The 18,283-nt window shown below is 38.9% G+C and overlaps 1 protein-coding gene across 2 annotated transcripts in view; it reads left to right on the forward strand.

Moving 5' to 3' along the window:
• Positions 1–18,283, forward strand: part of RELN (reelin) — a 283,413-nt gene that overhangs the window by 166,857 nt on the left and 98,273 nt on the right. For both annotated transcript variants that reach the window (XM_058023699.1, XM_058023698.1), the window contains exons 12-19: positions 1,592–1,743; positions 3,952–4,064; positions 5,653–5,861; positions 8,744–8,872; positions 9,950–10,059; positions 12,882–12,948; positions 14,344–14,577; positions 15,175–15,336. In XM_058023699.1, the coding sequence (XP_057879682.1) occupies positions 1,592–1,743; positions 3,952–4,064; positions 5,653–5,861; positions 8,744–8,872; positions 9,950–10,059; positions 12,882–12,948; positions 14,344–14,577; positions 15,175–15,336 (1,176 nt within the window). The remainder of the gene's footprint in view (positions 1–1,591; positions 1,744–3,951; positions 4,065–5,652; positions 5,862–8,743; positions 8,873–9,949; positions 10,060–12,881; positions 12,949–14,343; positions 14,578–15,174; positions 15,337–18,283) is intronic.

The raw sequence follows: 18,283 nt of genomic DNA on the forward strand, positions 1-18,283 counted from the left end.
AGAATTCTCTAATTTTCATTTCTGATGCTGCCTAAAAGGAAACATCCCTAGAAACATCCATGATCTGCATCATTCATGACCCCGAGCTGTTTTGTGGGTCACTACAGAGTGTTTTAATTGAGCTAAATAGAGCATACAAAAGATCAATGGAGCATTGTGAGATTTTTTTTGTGTAAGTTGAAGTAGGCACAACTGTTTAATTCTGTACTGCCTTCAGCCCGGGAGACCCATTTTCAAAATTGTGTTTTTATATTGCACGTTATATCGCACATTAGCTTTAAAAAATCTGCACAATAGAATTAGGGTTAGATTAAACTGTGCTTCCATTAAAATATTTCTATTTATATCATAAAGCTTTTCAGTGATGTTAAGCTCACTAATTCCTGTGTAAATGACTGACAGGTTTAAAGCAGGATTTCCAAACAGGCATGTCACCAGTCTGTCACAGCTTAGGTCCATGGGGAAACTGACAGCTTTTAAGAGGATCCCAGAAATGCATTTTGAAATCATTGGAATGGTTAAACTAATAAATAGACTGTTTAGTTCTTTAATGACAGTTTTTGAAATTGTGATATGGCACATACCTGCTAGAGATTGTCTCTGGTGGAAGGAGACAGAAAAAGACTTTGCCTCCCACAAAGGTTTTCTGAACTTCCATGTTTTCTCATTCCTCCTGAATCATGCTGGATAGTTAAATGTTTGGATTATCAGGATTTAGTGATTCTAAATAATTTCATTGTTTTATCAGCCTTATAATTCTTAAATACTTAATTATGAATTAAGACTTCAACATGAATAATAATAATATATCAGACCAAAATAATGCACAAGATTTCAACACTTTCTAGTATTTCAAAACATTTTGATTCAGTTTTGAAGTAACCATCACTTTCATGATGAAAATGTATTTTCAATGTAAAATACTTAATTGGAAAATTCTGCAACAGCCCTTTTAATTATCACTGAATAAAAATAAGATAAAATGCTGTACAGAAAAACTGAGAAAGATCATATCATCACATATTAGAAACACAGCAGTCTTTTTTCATACTCTGTTCATGTGTTAGTTAAAAACTGTTACCCTAAATGCTCAAAAAGATGAAAAGAGAACATTTTCAGCTATTACCTACATATTTAATATTTGTATAGCAGATATGGTGGACATGTGCCTTTTCAAGTTTCATTGATCTATAAATCTTTTATTATGCAAAATTAATCAGAATGCATTTATTTTTTAAACATTTTAGCACCAGAAAAATAATTAGTGAAGATGGTAGAACAATACAACACTACATAGTTGGTAGCAGCATTCACTAAAAGCCTCATTTTTTTATTAATTCATGCATTTCTGTCAAATTCTTTTAAATATTGATATTAACTTTGCATTATTTGAGTCAACTGAGTTTAAAAGCTAATGTTGAATATGAAAGTAATGGTATAGGGATGACATTTGAAACACTGTGGTTTTTTGTCCTCTATAAGAGTAGAAACAGCTAATTTCATAAATACCAGTGAATCCTATGGCATGTTTTGTATGAGTTTATCAGTGGTGTGCTGCTGCACCTTCTCCACCTACTGTTGGCCTCTGCAGGTGGGACGTCTTTGGAGCTGTCATTGGTACTGAGTGTGGAACCCTGGAATCTGGCTCAGCTATGGTATTTCTCAGAGACGGAGAAAGAAAAATATGTACTCCATACATGGACACCACAGGTTATGGGAACTTGAGGTTTTATTTCAGTATGGGTGAGTATGAATTCCTGGTGTAGTACAAGATGTGAAGCCTGTGAGATTTACATTACGCGGTGCTGCACAGCTGAACAAGTCTCATGTGGAGAAGCATCTTCTTGTCTTGTGTACACTAATTTCAATCAGTGCCCCTTAATTAACACTAAGAGATGGTCATATCTTTGTCATCTTTAGAGGTTTTACAGGTTCCTTTCATATCCTCCTGTGGTCATGTCCATGCAGACCCTGGTGCTAATCCATCAGAGTCCAGAGAGTTGCACAAAAGAATGAGATGGGAGTAGCATACAGTGGGGCAGCCTTCCCTGATGAACCCATGGAATAGTTTCACCTCAAAAGCTCTTACTCCATTCTTAAAGTCCTAAATCTGTTAAAATGTTGGCCCAGGGTGAGATTCACACAGAGAGTGCTGTGGTCTGGGAGGAGATGTGTTCTACATGTGGCACCCCTCATGAAAAGCACTGCTGTGGTGTTAGCATCATCTGTGGACCTTCCTTGCTGGGGCAAAATTCAACATCAGCCATTTCCCAGGGCTCAGGAAGCAGCCAAGAGCCAGCCTGTCCTGTCACTTCTCCCTGTTGGTGCTGTCACTGCACAAGTTTGATGTTGCAGAATCCCCATGAACATGGTAGCTAATGCTCACAGTATTTTTCCAGAGCTTTTATTTCGCACATAAAGGAAGTGGCATGAGGTTATTCTCTCAACACCATGTTTAGAGAAAGTGAGGATTTTTGCTTAAAAGAGAATAATAGAATAATAAAGGAGGAAGCAGAGAATAAACCTGTGACCTTCACAAGCAACCTTCTGTATCAACAAGAAAAAAACACACTTTATTTAATGAGGGGAAGACCTCATGTTGTTTTCCTAAATTGTTGCACATCTCCTCTGTGTTGCATGAATTATGGATAAAGCACAGGAAAATGAGGATGCTTTTTCTCATTTCTTCCAAGCATTACAACACCTGCAAGAGAAACAGGAAAGAAATTTTGTCAACCTTCTGAACTTAGCGGAGAAGTTGTCAGCAGATGCAGACACAGAGGACAGCAGGATATTGTTTGAAAAATGTATTCTCTGTGTATTTTTAAATTAAATAAATAATTGTTTGAGCATTCAGGCAAGGAGAATATTTGAAAAGACAAATGGATGTTCTTTATTACAGTGTAAAACACATTAGAGGTGCACATGTTATCCAGTTCTCTGAACTGCTTCTCCCAGTTTATTACGAGAACTGGCTGGCTGTAGCAAAAAAACAAAACCAAAAAAGCAGAGAAAGTGTTCCAATATGTGCAATCTTTCTGCTCTGCAGTCTTTTCAAAGAAGCTTCCTCATTCTGTTTTTATTTCTATTTTGGGATTTTTATTTTTTTTTTATACCTGGAGTAACCATACTATACAGGGAAATAATTAATTAATAATTCCTGTTTCAAATACAGAAACATTGTTTTAAAATCTTCTTTTCCACAATACCAATGTGTGATGATATTCATCTTGTAACTATAATGTAGAACGTAATGCTCATATTTTCCAATACATCTGCTCTTTCACAGAAGCTTAGTGAATATTTTGGGTTCTACTGATAGGAAGATATTTCAAATGCTGCCCTGTTCCAGTTGGGCAAGCACACCACACATGTTTTGTGTGGTACAATAGATTCCAGCCAGCCAGCCATCCCTTTTAGGATATGGTGTAGACAGTAGTAGGAGCAGAACAACAAATAAGGTACACAGCAGTCTTTCTCACTTCCTACTTAGAAGAAGTTCTCAGCTGCCAAACTATCAGCTGAGAAGTATTTAAGATGCTGTTGTGTACCTACCTACATGTGTGACTGCATGAAGAGTGAGCAGTAAATAGCAGTTTACTGATGAGAACTCAACAGCAGAGCATTTCTATGTAAATAGGATTTAAAGCACACAGATAGAAGTATTGCTTGAGGCACAGCATTTTCTATTTAAATTGTTTTGATAAGCTGATTAAAAGAGGTACTTGAGGTTTTCGTAACCGTCAGCCCCCTTGATCTCTGCCACGGTGCATCTGATCAAACAGTTCCTATACACTGTGTCCTTAGGGATGGTGTTCTTTTGTTTCAGATCCCAAGTTAAATAGCATCTGACTGTAATTATTTTCATAATTAAGGCTGCATATATGATTCCACTTTCCAATAACAAGGGCTTCAATTAATTTTTTTCTCACTCAAATATGTGCTGTGCAGGGGGAATTTGTGATTCTGGAGAATCCCATGAAAATGATGTCATACTGTATGCCAAGATTGAAGGCAGGAGGGAGCACATACCTCTTGATACCCTGACCTATGCTGCTTACAAGGTAAATTGTCTTAAACAAAGCAGGTGGTTGGGAATGGACAGATCATTCCCTTTTCAAGCCATCACAGGAAGATTGTGATGAAGGCCACACTCGTACGTGGCCTTCCCAAACACATAAATCATGTGCAGACCTGGGAGCAGTCAGGCACCTTTGCAGCACAGCTCTGCAGTTCCTGGTGGTCACTCCAGCCCCAGGCAGGATTTTCAGGGTTGGCTGGGGATGGGGAAATGGGCAGGAAAGCAATGGGCAAAAGTTGTCAGTTATTAGCTGAAAACTTCAATGATAACATCTCCTCACAAATGATTACTCCTGTTTCCACTCAAGCTCGTTCTAGGCACAGTGTGATGCTGAGGAGCAGGGTCCTGAGAGGGTCATTCCTGGTGGGATCAGGGGCTGGGAGAGGGTCTGCAGTGAGAGGGCACAGACTCAGCCATGGGAGGCAGCTGCTGGCAGGGTGCACAGGCAGCATCTCCTCTGCCCAAAGTGCAGCTGCCTCCCAGCCACATCCACCACCCCCAGCAGGACAGTAAAGACCTTGAACTTGCCTTCAGGATCCTTCCTGTCTAGGGCAAAGGAGCACTTAGACCATGTCTACCCTGAATTTTCTGGCCCTGAGGTCTCCTTATTCTGCTGCTGTAAAACAGGCAAAATGTGGTGTTTCATACAAGTGCACACAGATGAGCTAGGTATTGAAATGCAGTGTGCTTACATAGTCTGAGGGAAGTTTGATGGTAAAGATGCTGCTGATTTCAAGCACAGATCTGTGTGAATTTTGTCTGTAACTTTAGCACTTAGAAACCAAATGTTTACAATAGTGTTTGGCCTGAGTTTGGTTGAGTCACTTGCATTGTTTCATTGTGCATGGCTTCCCTCCTCGCCTGCTTCTGTGTGAAAGACAGGGCAGAACTTTTGTAAAACTAAGGAAACTGTAATTGTAAAATAATAAAATATTAATTAGGGAACTTGGGGAGAGATAGGATCTGAAATTACATGGAATTCATTGTGGAGGTTTTTTAAAACAAGCAGTTTTAAAGCTGACATCCTCTTTTGACATAATAAAGTTCTAATTACATTGCTTTAGGACAAAGGCTAAGCTTTGTGAGGCAGTGCTTTCTTTTATTTCAGCAGCATAACATCCTCCCCAGTTATGCCTGTGAACTCCTGCTGCTCCACCATTCTCACGTATGCAGAGCAGACATCCACCACCCTGCCTCAGCTTCTGTGAGCTGAAAGGCTCCAGGACAAACATCACCTTCCCCTCCCAGCTGAAAATGACACCATAAACTTGCCCCTCTCAGAACACAGAAGGTGCAGTCTTTTCTTCTGTGCCTTTACAACCAAACCATGCCATCCCTCTGAGGTGATAAGCATCACTGGTACCCAGGGTGCTAATAAATACCTATCCACATAATAGTAAAAGGCTTTATTTGGGATTGTGTGTGGGGAAAAGTGGCTAAAAAATTGACAAAATGAATCAAGGAGAGAGAACAGCACTTTTGGTTCAGCACAGTTAGAGTTGTTTTTTTATTTTAAATGGTACATTGTGACCTTTTAAACTTATTTAAGCCTTTTTAAATTTCTTTTGAAGGTGCCATCTTTGGTTTCTGTTGTCATTAGTCCGGACCTGCAGACTCCTGCAACCAAATTTTGCCTGAAGCAAAAGAGTCACCAAGGCCACAACAGGAATGTCTGGGCTGTGGATTACTTCCACGTCCTCCCAGTGCTCCCTTCCTCAGTGACTCACATGATCCAGTTCTCCATCAATTTGGGATGTGGAACTTACCAACCTGGTAACAGGTACAACTGGAGAGATCATTCTTTTGGGCATCAGCATTCTAGTATATTTTGGTGTATTGAATCTACACAAGGATTTGTAAATCTTTTTTCAGAAGAAGGGATCCCATTGATAAAGACAAATATAAGCTGCTCAAAAGCTAACGTTTCTCCTGATCTTTACAGGCCCAGATTTATGTGTCTCATGTGCAACAAAGAGTCATTTAATAGCTTTCCAGGTCAAAACTTGCTTTTCTTAGCCCATTATTCTGAAATACGCTCATGATTTCAGATTGACTTTTGCTTCAGTTTCTAATGGGTATGAGATTTACTTCTTAATACTATGTAAGGAGGAAAACATTAAAGGCAGCAGCAGAAACCTGCCCTGCTGGCCTCTCTGAGATTACTGATGCCACAAGCATATCTAATTCTAGTAAGACTAGTGATAAATGACCCTCATCTAAATGACCATCAGTGTGAGGAGCTCACTGTCTGTAGGCTGATCACAGAACACTTTTTCTGGCTTTACTTCTTTTGGACATTCGATGTGGATTTTTCCATGGGGAAAGGGAGAGAAGGGAGTCATTTTAGGCTCCATGTTTTATAGAATCATAGAAATGTTGGTTAGAAGGGACCTATACAGCTTATCTGGTGAAACCTGCTGCTGCAGGATGGATGGTCACTGGGCAGGTCAGACATGGCTCTGCCCATCCCTGACTTGAAAAATCACCAGATGGACACTGTGCTACCTCAGCTGCTCAAGTGAAAAAATGTTTCCTAATGCACACTACAAAACTATGAAACCATGCCTTTATATTATTGTCCTTTGTAGTGTGCCTGACACTACTGAGGAGAGTTTGACTCTGGTTTCCTTGTGAGTGCCCTCTGCACCACCACAGGGTGCTACAGCTCCCCCCTCCCCGCCAGGCTGAGCAAGCCAGATCCTCAGCCCATCCCAGCTTGCTGCTCAAAGCCATCTTGCCCATCCTTTACTCTGCTCTCAAAGTTCTTAATATCCTTCTTCAAATGGAGAACACAAAACCAAACTGCCCGCTGTTCCTGCTCTGTTATATGCATATGAGAATATTTATATTGATATTTTATGAGGATTAATTTACTTTATATTTTGTAGCATTGAGAGTTTAAAGTAAGAGACTATGAGAGCTTTTATCTGTGTCCCAAGGCATCTACTTCCAGCTGGAAAGAGCTGCATTAACACTGACAGTTCTTGTTGCCATGCAGGGTAGCAGAATTCAAGGGGAAGCAAAAATCAAGACACTGCACTTATATTTGATAGGAAGAGAAGGCAGCAGCATTTTCCTACATGAAAAGTGAGAACTTTGCCTATAAACACTCCTGGCCAGTAAACATGTTATATAAAGTCTCTGCCTCAATCTGTTTTCTGATGGAGATTAGTATATATTTTGAAATATCAATATTCTTCCTTCTATTTCTGAACTAGAAGTGAGCTTCTCCATAACCAAAGAAGCATTAGGTCACCATTTTTCCTATTTGTATTTCCCAAATACTGCAGCATTTCACATCTCCCAGTCTGCAGCATTATTAATAATGCTTTCATTACTGCAAATGTGAGAGACTCATGCTGGATATAAGCAGTAAATATGACCCTCTAAGGTATCTCTGCATCTAAACCTGAAATAAATTAGTCAAAACCTCCATAAACTGTTTTAATAGACATGATATCGCAGTGATGGTACATTCAAATAAAGTAATATTGTCAGCAAATTATCATGAAAATAAAAATTCAGAATCCAATAATTTAATATTGAGGAGATAAATTAAGACTTCTATAATGTTCCATTACTTAAAATAAAACAGAATATTATGAGCTAATCATATGGAGGAAATTACAAGAATAATTCATTAAAATACTAAATCTGTAGTAAGTCAAGCAATTTCTCTATTAGTTTCTCAAGGTCTTTGAAGTGTAGGGCATCCAAGGATTTCCTTATAGGTTGTAAGCAATTTGGGGTTTTTTTAACTCAGGAAAGAGACAGCCCATGCATGAGCAGCTAGTGGTCTTTTGCCACGTTTTGCAGATGTCATGGTTAGCAGCTGGCAGTTATAGGTGTCCTGTGCTCACATGATGCTGTTTAGCTCTGATTAACCCAAGGTTTCTCCTCATATCTGAAGCTATTTCAATATGAAATATTAAATACAAAAGTAATGCAGTTCTTTTAACAGCAGCAGCATACAAACACTGGCTAGATGGTGGCCCAACAAGAACTCTGTGTTCAGGCAATCCTCAGTCTAAAAACCTTTGGGGTTTTAAACATTTGTGCTGGTGTTCACAGGGTTCCCAGGATGTGAGAAGAGAGGAGGATCTGACTCCATGTTTCAGGAAGCTAATTTATTATTTTATTATATATATTCTATTAAAACTATACTAAAACTAGACTAAAAGAATAGAAGAAAGAATTTCATCAGAAAGCTTGCAAGGAAAGAAATCAAAATGGAATGATAATAAATCCTGTGTCTGACCGGGAGTCCGAGACAGCTGGATTGTGATTGGCCATTAATTAGAAATAATCAACATGGACCAATCAAAGATGCACCTGTTGCATTCCACAGCAGTAGATAATAGTTGTTTACATTTTGTTCCTGAGGCCTCTCAGCTTCTCAGGAGAAAAAATCCTAAGGAAAGGATTTTTCATAAAACATGTCTGTGACAAATATGACGTGTTTGACTCACGAAACTTTGTCTCGTGTGTGCATTTGCAGGAATTTTTGTATTCAAATTCTGCTTAAAATTCTTTCTTGTTTCCTCATCAGTTATGAGAAATAGGAGATTTGGTGATTTCTCCATCTTGGTACTTCTACATTGAGATCTATGCCAGGGACCCTCATGGTGTCTTTCTCCTTTCTTACCTTCCATGCGTTACCAGCGTCATCTTGGAGTTCTCAACCAACCACGGGCGCTCGTGGTCGCTGCTGCACATGGAGTGTTTGCCTGAGATTTGTGCAGGGCCCCACCTGCCCCACAGCACCATCTACGCCTCCGAAAACTACAGCGGGTGAGAGAGCTCTCTGAAAATGCAAAATGCACAGCACTACAGATGGGAACTGCAGGGGGGAAGGAGAAAGCAGCAAAGCACACAGCTCTGGGTCATCATTCCTTTTTGACTACCTGGAGACAGCAAGGAAGGAGTGTTCTGAGCTCCCTGGCTACCCAGTCATGAAAGCTGAAATGCATGGGGCTGCTTCTGTGGTATAATAATCACTTTTGATGTTAAAGAGAAATGACAAACAAACCGACTTTTGGACAGCATATTGATAAGAAAAACGAAACTTTTACCTTGTCAAAGCCACAAAAGTTTTCTTCTTGGTCAGAAAAAACACTACTCAAAGCTTTATTTACATCCTCAGACACATTTACTCCTGTGAAATCCCAGTACTGGGTTTCAGTGAAGCGCATTCTCCATACTTCTTCAATGAAGATGGTTATAGTGTCACTTTCAGTATCAACCCTTCTCAGCATTGAGTCTCTTCTCTACTGTTTTCACTGAAAAATGAGCTGTGGCATTTTTCTGCATAGCACAAAATCCCTTGGTGTCCCAACTTCCACAACACTTACAAAAAGAAAGTTGAAGCATTGCTATGATCTGATGGCACACAGCCCCTAGTCCCATACAATTTTCATAGGAACCATTACTCCTGGTGTGTGCAGAAGTGCAGCCTCTGTGGATGATAGAGAATGATGGCCCAGACTGCAGCATGCCAAACTCTCTGCACCACTCCTCACCCTCTGAGGGTTTTCACCAAACAGAGTTCACTCTTAGGAGATATTCATGGGGATGGGGAAGCTGCTGCAGCAAAGGAGCTTATGGTCTTTGCCAGAAGCTGCGTGTATTCCTACAGGGGGAAAATGGCTGGGTTTTACAAGACAATAACTAGTATTCATGTACTGTATAATATATGGACTTCTTATTTTTAATTTGTATTTTCCAAAGCTGCTGTAAATTTATGCTTCATTTGAGCAGATTTTAAAATCAAGCTTCTCACAAAGCTTCCAGAATACATAAACGAATCTGCAAAATATACTGTTGCATAATAACTGTCGGTGTAAAATGTCTGTGTTATATGTATTTCAGGTGGAACAGAATAACCATTCCCCTTCCCAACGCTGCACTCACCAGTGACACCAGGATTCGGTGGAGACAAACAGGACCAATCCTTGGAAATATGTGGGCAATCGATAACAGTCAGTATTCTTACCCATGATCGTGACACAGCAGAAAAGTAAATTTTGTATGCTGCTCCAAGTAAACATATTTTCCACCATCATAAGTCAATGAAATTACAGTTTGTAAATTCCTGTTCTGCTTAGTTGCATTAGGTAACAGGTGCATTGTGAAGATAGAAAGAGAGTCTGCCATTAGAAAAGACAATAATCTAATAATTTTTTTCTGTTTAATTGAATGCTTTCCAGGAAAAAATATTAGTGACAGGGTTTAATATAGCATTTCTTATGTCTGCTTAGTCCTAATTACATAAATAGGTTTCACACTGGCTGTTGAGGACATGGACTGTAGCAGCCAAAGCAACAAGAGCAGCATCTGGGACTTATTTTGCTTCTGGACATAGAAGACCATCTTCAAGCAATGCTGCTAACAAAATACTAAAATAAATTTACTTTGTTTACCATATCTTCAGGGGAAAGTGCCATCTGTTTCAGGGAACTGTTCTTCCCTTTGAAAATTATTTTTCACTTATACCTTTTTTTTTAAATGGATTTGAAGAACCGGGAGAAGTTTATGTTGATAAATATTTAAATTACTTATTACAGAGGAAAACCAGGACCAGAATTATCAAGGAATACTTTAAAGGGCAGTAAAAAGTATTTAGGAACACAGGATTAAATGCATGAAATGCAGAAATAAGTATGATTGAAAGGGTTAACAAAGAGTAAGTGAAAATTTTTTAGTTTGCTTGTTAGCCTTAAGTGATTTGGAAGTAAATGAGCTACATTCAGAATTTGTTTGGTTAGATGCATGAAATACACAATTTAGAAATTTATACTGATGTACAATAGCTTGTGAAATTTTGCAGTGATTCCCAGTAAGGCTTGATATGGTGCCTAGGAATGGTAAATATTTACATTTTGCAGAATTCTTAAAATATATTGAGGCCTAGTATTGACAAGAAAATCTTGAAACTGCTAAGGTAATATCATTGAGGAAATTTTGTCACTACAAGTAATGAACATTGTTATCTTAATCATAGCTGGAAGTAGCATCATCTTGGGTATAGTATTAATGCTTCTCTTTAGGGATGTTATATACATCAAAAAGTAAAATTAAGGGGAAAGATGGGTATTCAAAATGAAAAGATTTCTATGTGTATCTGAAAAGATGAGTTGCTATCTTAAAAAATGCTGACTCTAAGTGTTGGAGACACTCATGAGAGGTTCACAGAAACCACAGCAAGATGAAATCAATCCAAGGATACCAATTCCTTACAACAGAACAAAACAAGATTTTGAAAATCATTTGACAATTCATTTATCTGCACAACCTTTGCTTATAAAACAAAATACAGCTCCATGAAAGGACGCTGCATGCTCCTGTGTGCACAATCTCAAGAAAAGGTTTACCAACCATCTGCCTAGAAAGTGCTTGCTGTGAATTTGAGGTGCAGAACCATGACACAGGAATTGAGTCTTAAAGACAAATTTCTGAGGTTTTGAATGCTTCCTTTATTAAATACTAAAGTTTTACACTGTATTGTAGGAAAAAACTCATAACTATTAGCAATCCACCAAAATTCTTGAAGAGAGGAAGATTTTCAAAGATTCATCACTCTGACTTTTAGCTTCACGACTGTTTCCTATGTGAATCAAGTTTTAAATGAAATCTGGAAGCTGGCCATCTTTCAGAAACTCTGGAAAAATGCCAATTTCTGTAAAGTTTTTTTTATTTTGAATGACACCATTACATCTTTAACCCTTCTACTTTTACCACCCCCTCAAAAAGACCTCAAAAGACACAAAAATCAAACAGACAGAACATAAATTTTTGCACCCTGAGAAGTGAGAAAACCTAGAAATCACATGAAATCTGATGAGGACTTAGTTATAGGGGGTAGCTAAGAGGGATTTAGAGTGTGTGTGCTAGGGAGAGCTGACACCCTGCAGTGATGGGCAACATTATAAAACTAGGAAAAGGAAGAAGTACTGCTTCTTATAGATTATTTTCAAATTAGTGGCTGTTTCTTCCAAATGTTTTAATACAAGTGGGTAACTCCAATTCTTCAACAGAAAAGATGCCACTATTCATGGTTAAGGCCTTTTAGCATTTTGTATTAAAATAATATTGCCCACAAGTTATAACTTTCCTTTCTTATAGTGCAAGAGATTATACTGAGATTTTCTCATCTGTCCATCCTCCATAATTTTCACAAATATCAACACTGTCAATGAGGAGTCATTGGAGGAAGATGAAGCAAAAGAGTAAAACAAATCTGGTGTATTTTTGAGCACTTTAGGATGTGAAATTTTGTTCCATTTAAAAGAATCAGTGAAAGAGTATGAAAATAAGTAGTTACTTAAGACAGATCAGGGCAGGTTCTTATTCCCCTAAATCAAATCAAGTAAAGTATGTAGATTTCAATGAGAGAAGCAGTGACATATTTTTTTAAATCTACAAGACTGCTACTGGAACGTACCAATATTTAGATTGGATTATATCTCCAAACTAAGATGAAAGGAATGTCAATGAAAAAATTTGAAAAAGGTCAATGCCTACCAAATTATCTGATCTCATTCACAGACAGTAATTAAGACAGTACTAGTGGCCACAGTACTGTCTTTAGCCACAGATGGACATGACACATTAAATAATAAATTATCCCTGACTATCCTTGACACAGCCAAATTATTTATATCCTTTCATAGACCTTTTCCAGGTAGTGGGATTAAAATAAATACAATAATTGTATGATCAGGTCTGTACACTTCCTTGTATTCATCATACTCTCTTTAGCACATAGCATAACCTCCCATTTAATTGATTTCTCTCTCTGCAGTTTATATTGGTCCAACCTGCCTGAAATTCTGCTCAGGGCGAGGACAGTGTACCAGAAATGGCTGCAAGTAAGTTATATTCAGCACTCATGTTCAATTTCTGTCACAGAGTTCACTTGGTAGTGTGAAAGTTGAAGTGATTTTCACTTCAGTCCTTGCTCTTTTAGATGACTAAATATAAAACTAGCATAATCCTCAGAATTCATAAAGCTCACTGGAAAGCTAAAGATCAATCTTTCTGAACAGCAGCATGTTTAATATTTTTTTTATTATTTTCTTCAGGTATAGTGTCTAACTTCCAGTTCATCTTAAAATGTGCTACAAAGCACACTGAAAAGTCATATATACTGGTTATAGAGGTGATTTGTGACTTTATCACTTTTGTGTTAAATGTTGGGAAAGAATTACAATTTTAATAGTTCTAACATCCCATAACCTAACCTACCTCAAGGACAGAAGATCAGCGCTTCACTTTTTTTCTGATAGTCTGGCTTGTTAAAAGGGTTCCACTCTAAAAAATAAAAAGGTACTTACTCAAAAGCAGCAAGCACATTCTTTTAGGTATTGAGTAACAAGAGTATGCTCCACAGAGCATTCTCTTTTGTAACTTGTGGTATTTTCAGGGTCCCCCATTGTGGGGAGGAAAGATGAATCTGACTCCATGTTCCTAGAAGGCTAATTGATATGATATGATATATGATATGATATGATATGATATGATATGATATGATATGATATGATATGATATGATATGATATGATATTAAATTATATTATAGAATGCTATACTAAAGGATACTTACAGAAGGCTTAACAAGATACTAATGAAAACTCGTGACTCCTTCCAGAGTCCTGACACAGCCTGACCATGATTGGTTAAGAAAAAACAATCCACATGTTGGATAAACAATCTCCAACCACATTCCAATGAAGCAAAACACAGAAGAAGCAAATGAGATAATATTGTTTTCCTTTTTCTTCTCAGCTTCCCAGGAGAGAAATCCTGGGCAAAGAGGATTTTTCAGAAAAGATGACAGTGACAATAACTTAATTTCTAGTAACCACATCTAGTGTGCTACAGATAAAAGCAAATTTTTCATTTTACATATGAACAAATGTAATTATGTCAGCAGGGGTTTTGTTCAAAAAATAATAAAAAAAATATTTTCATAATTTTATTTTTATTAAAAATATTAATTAAAAATATTTCTGTACTGTGTTATGTGCAGATTCATGGGGTGTTCATAAATACATATTTTTTAAATTTGAAAAGTAAATACTAGCTAACAGAAGTAATGTGCTGTGCGCTTTAACTAAGTAACGTTCAAAGAGGTTCTTGGGCCTCAGCCTTGAGAGGGAGCTGGTGGGTTTGCTCACTCCATGAACAGCTGCAGCCACGCTGTTTGCTGACACGCAGCCACGCCAAGGTGGGTCACCAGTCGTGCTCTCCCCTTCCTCCCCGCAGGTGCGACCCCGGTTTCTCGGGGCCGGCGTGCGAGACGGCGTCGCAGACCTTCCCCATGTTCATCTCCGAGAGCTTCTCCAGCTCCCGCCTCTCCTCCTACCACAGCTTCTACTCCATCCGCGGGGCCGAGGTCAGCTTCGGCTGCGGGGTGCTGGCCAGCGGCAAGGCCCTGGTCTTCAACAAGGACGGCAGGCGCCAGCTCATCACCTCCTTCCTGGACAGCTCCCAGTCCAGGTGAGAGGCAAGGAGGGGCAGAGAAATGGGGGAGCTCCTCCCTCTCCAGCTTGTCTCTTATTAAACCAGTTTTTGTTTTAAAAAACTCCTAGGTCCATGTTTTGATGGCGATTTCGTAGCCTCGCCTTTTTTCCCTCCTGCTTTGTAAACAACAGAGCCCCAAACAGACTGGAGGGAAGTTATTGTACAGCTCGGATGGAAAATATGAAATGTTAATATCAAACCTGAGTGTCAAAGCCAAGTGCTAATTAATTATTTATAAGGTTGTGTTTATTTGACAGCTTGTGGCAGCTGATTAGATCCATTCACTATCTCTCCCTCCCCTTCAGTGCCTAATAAATAATTAAATGCAGTAATGATTGGCATTTTTTTAACTATATGCGCCACAATGCATTGCTTGACAATAAAAACAAATCACAAGTACAAAACCCCATAACTGATATTTATGAAAATTTGCCTAGATTGAGAAGATCTGAAAACAACCTGGTTAGGGGAAAAACAAAACCAAAAAAAAAAAAAAAAAAAAACCGCCAAAAAAACCCCAAAAACCCACTGTGGAAAGGATACCCAGCAAACATTTGTGTGGTTCTGGTGCAGGTTCCTGCAGTTCACACTGCGCCTGGGCAGCAAGTCAGTGCTGAGCACCTGCAAAGCGCCCGACCAGCCCGGGGAAGGAGTGCTGCTGCACTACTCCTACGACAACGGCATCACCTGGAAACTGCTGGAGCACTACTCTTACCTCAACTACCACGAGCCAAGGTACGTGCACACGTATCACCAAGAGTTATTTGCATGCAGTTATGCTGGCTCTGGTGGTCACGGCAATGTGGAGACTGAGTACGTGGTGCAAGAGGGAATGAAGAGGTTTTATTGCCCACTGAAGTTACCGCCTTCCTTTAAAATGTTGCAGCTCTTCCAGGCACTTCTCATTTTGTCATTCTATAAAAATGAATACATTGGTTTAATGGCTTTCAAGTCTCAGGTGATGCAACAGAACAAGCTGAGGCAGTACAGGAGGAGGGAGAGGAGTGTACTTGTGGGAAATAGGGGCATGACTCTTCCCCTGGAAGCAGCCACTTGTAAAGAAAAATTAACATAAATTATTTGTAGCTTTGAAGCCATAGATACCCTCACTACACCAGCCTCTGGGATTAGGAGTTTGCAGGCAGCACAGGACAGCTAAGACAGAATCTGATTGTGAGGATCTGTGCAGGATTGTGAGGATCTCTGAGGTCAGCAGGAAAACTCACCTGCTCCCACTCTCCAGGCAATTGCATGGCTGTGCCTCTGCCCTGGGCTGGGCTTGGTGCCCTGGGAGAACCTGCTGCTGACTGTGCCTGGGACTTGCACAAATAAAAAAGAAGTTGAATGAAGAGCTCATTTCATCTAGCAATGCCTATGTTTGGTGTCAGATTAGAGAGGAATATATCTCTTGTATTTAGAGAAAGTGTTCCTTTCTGATACCTGTGTGACACCATCCACCAAATTTAGTAGAGCAATACAAAATCAGGAGTCTCCATGAAGTACCAAAATCGTGGAACAGTCTGGTCTGGATCTGTGCAAACCCTCTCAAACCTGGCAGCAGCCACCTTCATGGGGTGCTGCAGCAGAGCCAATAAAAGCCAGTCTAATCTCCAGTTAAAGGAGATGCTCTGCAAAGGGGCCCAGAAGAGGCAGAACTGGCATTGGCATCACTGGACTCATTCCAGCACGTCCATTTCCTGCCCATGGGTAGCTTTGACCTGGGTATTGCCCTGTGTCTTCTTCTCTACTGAGTTCAAGGAAAACATCTTAGTCAGCCCCAGGGGTGGGACTGGAAATAGCCTGCAAGTCACTTTAGCTACACATAACTTTCATTATTTATATTTATTGAGCTCAGATGAGTGCTTTTTCAAAAACAAAACAAAACAAAAAATTAGATTTCCTCATTTTGTTAATAACTCAGTACAAAATTGCAGTATTCAAAGTGTGATTAAGAATGGTCTAATTGAAAAAAATCCCTTGTAACATTTAAATTATTTCCTGGGAGCTATAAGAAATACTTAAAAATGTGAGAGGAGGACTGTATTTGGTAGAAATACATTGTAGACTTTAATTTCTGAAGTTCTAAATGTTTCCAAAGGAAAGATGCTACAGACTGGAAGACTTAAAAATCTTCTTCAAAGTTTAGTTTGCTTACCTTTGTTATAGTCACACATATATTTTATATGACCCTGCTTCTTATTCTTAGATTCAAAACTACATCTGTAGGAATTACATTTCCCTAAAGGTTTTTAATATATAGCACTATGAAATTTTTATAACAAAAAGGAAAATACATATTCTGGTGACTGATTTTAATCAAGTTTAAGATATAAATGTAATAAATTACACAGATGTCAGAGATTTATTTGTCTTTTTAAGGTTAGGTATGAAACACAATTTCTGTTGTTCTGACAAGGTACAGAGCAAAGAACATTATACATAAGCTAGAGAGATTTTGCCATGGGAGGTGGGTGGGTGGGTGGATGGGTGGATGGGTGGATGGATGGATGGATAGATAGATAGATAGATAGATAGATGATAGATAGATAGATAGATAGATAGATAGATAGATAGATAGATAGATAGATAGATAGATAGATTATTCAGTCCACTCTGGGTAGATAAAAAAATGACATAGATACGAACCTGAAGCTAATGGTGGCATAATTATGAACACAGCTTCACCTTTTCATATTATGTTGTCTGAAAATATCAGCATTTTCAGTAATATAGATGGACTGCTGCAAAGTTTGGCAATCAGTCTGTATCCACGAATTTAATTAATCTTCACTCATACAAAAAATAATTACACATTTAATGTTCTCCTGAAAAGGTGCATTTAATCTGCTAACATTTGACAGCTGCATTTTTCTTCTGGGCAGAGCAGCGGTGGCTTTTCAATATTAGGTATGCGCATAGCTTGAAAGAATGAGATCAGAGCAAAGGTCTCCCAGCTGGTTTTTAACAAATTTAATGGTGGCTGGTAATGTAAGTAGGAACACTTTTCTTCTCTGCAGCAGAAAAGTCATTAGCAGGAATCCCCCTCCCTCTCCATCTATCTCCAACAAATCAAAGCCAGACAGGAGAAGTTGTTACAACTGGAGGTGTAGTCAGGTTCTGCATACTAACATATGTGCCATACATGGTGGTTTACACCTACATTTTTAAATTGTGTTAGCTTAATCCCCTGGGATGGGGAATTTATTTTAACATGTGTTAAATATTTCAGCATCTGATATGTGTATCAGTGGAGCATGTCATGATTTAGGATTTTCTGTACATTACTGTCTGTGAGAATTAGCATCCACGTGGGCAAGCTTATGAGAGTTAAGAGTGAAAGGGAAGATACAGGCACCAGAGGCAGCCATCAGCAGAGAAATATGCCCTGGATTATGGCAGAGCATTAGCTCACACAAGTGCCAGGTGCTTCAGAGAGCCCACTGGATACAGTGCTCTCCTTACCAGGGTACCAGCTTTCCTCAGGATAACACCCCTGAATCATGGCAGAAAAAAACATGGTTCCTTTTAGCATCAGTTGCAATTTCTTGTCATTTGTGCCTTTAAAAAATTAACCCAAAAGGTTATAAAGTTGCTTCTTATGAGGGAATCCTTAGTAGAAAAGAAGCCAGGGTCTGAAGTCAGTCAAACATATTTATTTGAGCGTAAAGAAAATGTATCCACC

This window comes from Melospiza georgiana, chromosome 4 (assembly GCF_028018845.1).
Source record: "Melospiza georgiana isolate bMelGeo1 chromosome 4, bMelGeo1.pri, whole genome shotgun sequence".
NCBI lineage: Eukaryota > Metazoa > Chordata > Aves > Passeriformes > Passerellidae > Melospiza > Melospiza georgiana.